Here is a 3,832-nt window from a genome sequence, read left to right on the forward strand (position 1 = left end):
TGCGTGCGTGCGTGCGTGCGTGCGTGCGTGCGTGCGTGCGTGTGTGTGTCTGTACGTGTGCGCGCATATGCACTAATGTGTTACACACTTACAAGTGTACACACCCAATATTATGTCTATTACACTGTACATATCAGCCTGTGTGATGTATTTTTCTCGAAGACCCTGCCTTGACTATAATAACTATAACAATATGGCTATAACTATAACTATAACTACAATATATATATACATATTATGCACGCACACACGCACACACGCACACACAATATACGGTGTGCGTGCGTGCGTGCGTATGTTGACGCCCACGCGCGCTTATGTCCACATGGCTAGGTACATACCTGCATGCTTTGCATCCCTTGCATGGATCCCATCGAGCCAGGCATCGACGCTACGGAGCCCATGCCTCCGACCGTCCCCATCGCTCCCACCGATCCCATAGCGCCTACGGAGCCCATGCCTCCTACGGAGCCCATCGAGCCTACGGAGCCCATCGATGGCGAGTAGGCCTGGCCGAGCATCTGCGGCACGCGCTGGCAGGAGTTGTACGAGTTGTAGTTGCTCTGCATGTGGTTCATGCTCCAGTTGGGGCTGCTGTACGTGGGCGAGAAGTAGCTCTTCGGCGTCAATCCGAACTGCGGTCCGCCAAAAGTCGGATCCCCGAATAGACCCGGTTTGCTGAGCGCCGGCGGCCGGTACGGCGCCGGACGGCGCATGCGTCGTCGTCGCCGGTAGTTGCCCTTCTCGAACATGTCCTCGCAGGCCGGGTCGAGCGACCAGTAGTTGCCCTTGCGCTCGCCACCGCCCTCTCGCGGCACCTTGATGAAGCACTCGTTCAGACTCAGATTGTGCCGTATGCTGTTCTGCCAGCCCTTCTTGTTTTTCTCGTAGAACGGAAACTTGTAGAGTATGTACTGGTAGATCTGCGACAGCGTCAACCGTCGCTCCGAGGAGTCCTTGATCGCCATTGCAATGAGGGCGACGTACGAGTAAGGTGGCTTTACGTTCGGATCCTTGTCCCGTGCGTCTGCGTCACCGTCTTTCTCACCGACGCTCTTATCCGACTTCTCGCATTTACCGTTCTTAGCGTCATCAGCCGACGCGGCGTCGGGCGTCGGCTCGCGCTTCACGATCTCGGCGTGCGTCGTCGTCTGCGTCGCGTGCGTCGGCTGGACGCCGTAGTCGCCGACGTAGGCTGAGTAGTCGAGCTCGGTCGGGTGCATCTTGGTGAGTCCGTGCACGTAGCTTTGCTCGAGAGCCTGCTTCTCAGTGCTAAGCATCGCTGCGTCGCCGCCGTCGTCCTGCACGATAACTGCCGTCGGTCTGCGTCTCCAACTGCGTCGGAGGTCGCCTCGTCAGCGTTGCTTCATCAATCTCGCAGCGTCGACGTCTAGCTAGCGTCGTCGCTGTAGAAGCGTCACCTTTGTAGCGTCACCTTGCCAACGTCGTGGAAGCGTTCTCTTCGCCTTCGGCCTTTGCTCTTCGCTGTCTGTAAGTGCAAATGAAAGCTGTCGTGAGCGTGTGTGAACGTACGTATCCGGATCCGATCGTACAGCGTTGCTATATATGATTATATGTTCTCGTGCGCTCTCTCTCTCGCACTCTCTCGCTCGCCGCGCCCGCCTGGTGCATATGTGGCAGCCGCTTCGCCCTTGTTCGTCGCTGTTTTGCCGTGCAAAACGCTCCCTCCCCGGTATATACCGTAGCGGCCGGCTTCCCGTCGCTCCTGATTATTTATAAATTCCAGCACATTGTTTTGATCGGCGGCTGTGCAGCCGTAGGTAAACAAGCGCCGCGAACTAGCAGCTCGCCGATCTGTTTGGGGAGGACGAATGGTGTGCTAACACCCCGCGTGCATGCGATCGCACCGGCACTAAATAAACTATAGGCCCATCACGACCATTAAATCCGCACGGACCCCTGTAGCGAGCGCGCCTATATGTATCCATCCCGTCCGGCGGCGTGCGGTGCGTGCGTATGGCAGTGCTATACTCGTAGAGCGTGTATATACGCGCGCGTATTATACCCTGTGACGACCGTCGAGTGTGCGTGTACACATCCGGTGCACGCTTGTGTGCACGCGTGCACGAGTGCGTGTGCGTTTTGAGTTTATAGCATATTTAAAATATGGGTATTCAAAATACGTGTATTTTTTGTACACTTACAATTACGCGCGGCAAATTTTAGTTCATCCCTCCATTTCATTCCTTTACTACTATTGCAATCTTCTATAGCGCTGTTCCCTCGACGACCATGCAGCCCTGAATGTCGTTCATCAACTAGCTCCGCTCTTCCCACACCCACCGCACTTCTCCTCAGCTTTCCAGTCTCGTACGCGATCTGATTTGTGGAGTAAGATATACAGTAATTCCTCGTTTCGCTGGCTATTAACCGCTCATATAGGTGCGATGACGCTTTAGTCTGCTACGTACTGCTACTCTTAATACTTATGTCGAGCAGACCCGATTCAACGCTAGGCGTGCAGTCGCGTTGTCGCAAAAATATAAGTTAATCACAAAAACTCAATTTATTTTCCCACGAATTTTGCCAAATAAATTCATGTAATAAATTAATTTGATACGGTATTTGTAACCGAAATACGTGGCACGATTCACATCTCGTCCCTCGAGCTTTAGCGCTGTAGGTTTGAAATTACGTCGCGGCCGTAACTTGCTCTCGCTCGATTAACTTTACATGATGTATAAGGCGAGCGCTTTATCGTACAGCGGTTTCGAGATCGACACTGTAATTGCTCGTTTGGACTACAAGAGCACTGGAATATAAGTTGGAACAATAATCTGGATGAATAACACTGGAATGAACACTAGTGAATAACACTGGTGAATAACACTGGATGAATGACACTGGAACAATAACCTCAACACCCATGGGTGAACATACATATACGAGTGTGCAGGCACTTCAATCGTTTTCAAGCGAAGGCAAAAATTGAAGGTAAACATTCAATGAGTCGCAGGGACATGCGGAAAAAAAGAATAAATAATTTATGTCGCCGACTCTGAGGCGTAATATTCCACGAAACGTTTGCACAAGCTATAAGTTTTTCCATGCCTTCCCGTGTACATGCGCGTTTATGTTTAACTAAAGCGAATCGGCTGTGAATTACATGAGCGAGAGGAGGAGAGCTGAGAGAGAGAGAGAAAACGAGAGAGAGAGCGAAAACGAGAGAGATAGAGAGAGAGAGAGAGAGAGAGAGAGAGAGAGAGAGACGAGACGAGAGAGGAAAAGGGCGAGGGGGAGATGGAAGGAGTGACACCAACACAGATAGAGAGGAGGGGAGAAGGGTGAAACGTGACATTTTACCATAATATGATATATCATAAATTGACACACAAGCGCGCAAGCGCTTTACTGTGTCTCATTATTATGAGACATGGTAAAGCGCTTGCATTGACCCAAGCTGTGTGTGCGGGTTTCTAAATGAATAAATATTCAACCATAAACCTACCGATTGGTCGGAACGGGTTACTCAGCCATGCACTTATCTTAGTCACTACATCGTATATATATATATATATATATATATATATATATATATATTCCCGACGATGATGGAGGAGTGGTCCCAAAAATAAACAGACTGAAATCACATTGTAAACAATGAATAAAAAACGCAATAAAATGGAACGCAGAAAATCGCATAAACCGAGACAATGGGAGCAGATAAGAATCGGCCGCATTTTCGATGGACATGAAATTGCCAGCGTGCAAACGTACGTATCTGTCTATTCGAATTCAAGTATTCGAATTTCAAGAATTCGAATATAATCTCGCTCTCTCTCTCTCTCTCTCTCTCTCTCTCTCTCTCTCT

At 50.1% G+C, this 3,832-nt stretch overlaps 1 protein-coding gene across 2 annotated transcripts in view; it reads right to left on the reverse strand.

The window, feature by feature from the left end:
• The window catches only part of LOC106811287 (forkhead box protein L2-like), a 15,265-nt gene that overhangs the window by 4,081 nt on the left and 7,352 nt on the right, over positions 1-3,832 (reverse strand). For both annotated transcript variants that reach the window (XM_014814854.1, XM_014814856.1), the window contains one exon: positions 342-1,489. In XM_014814854.1, coding sequence (XP_014670340.1) covers positions 342-1,280 — 939 coding nt within the window. In that variant the 5' untranslated portion in view covers positions 1,281-1,489. The remainder of the gene's footprint in view (positions 1-341; positions 1,490-3,832) is intronic.

Source organism: Priapulus caudatus, unplaced genomic scaffold (assembly GCF_000485595.1).
Source record: "Priapulus caudatus unplaced genomic scaffold, Priapulus_caudatus-5.0.1 Scaffold524, whole genome shotgun sequence".
NCBI classification, from domain to species: Eukaryota; Metazoa; Priapulida; class Priapulimorpha; order Priapulimorphida; family Priapulidae; genus Priapulus; species Priapulus caudatus.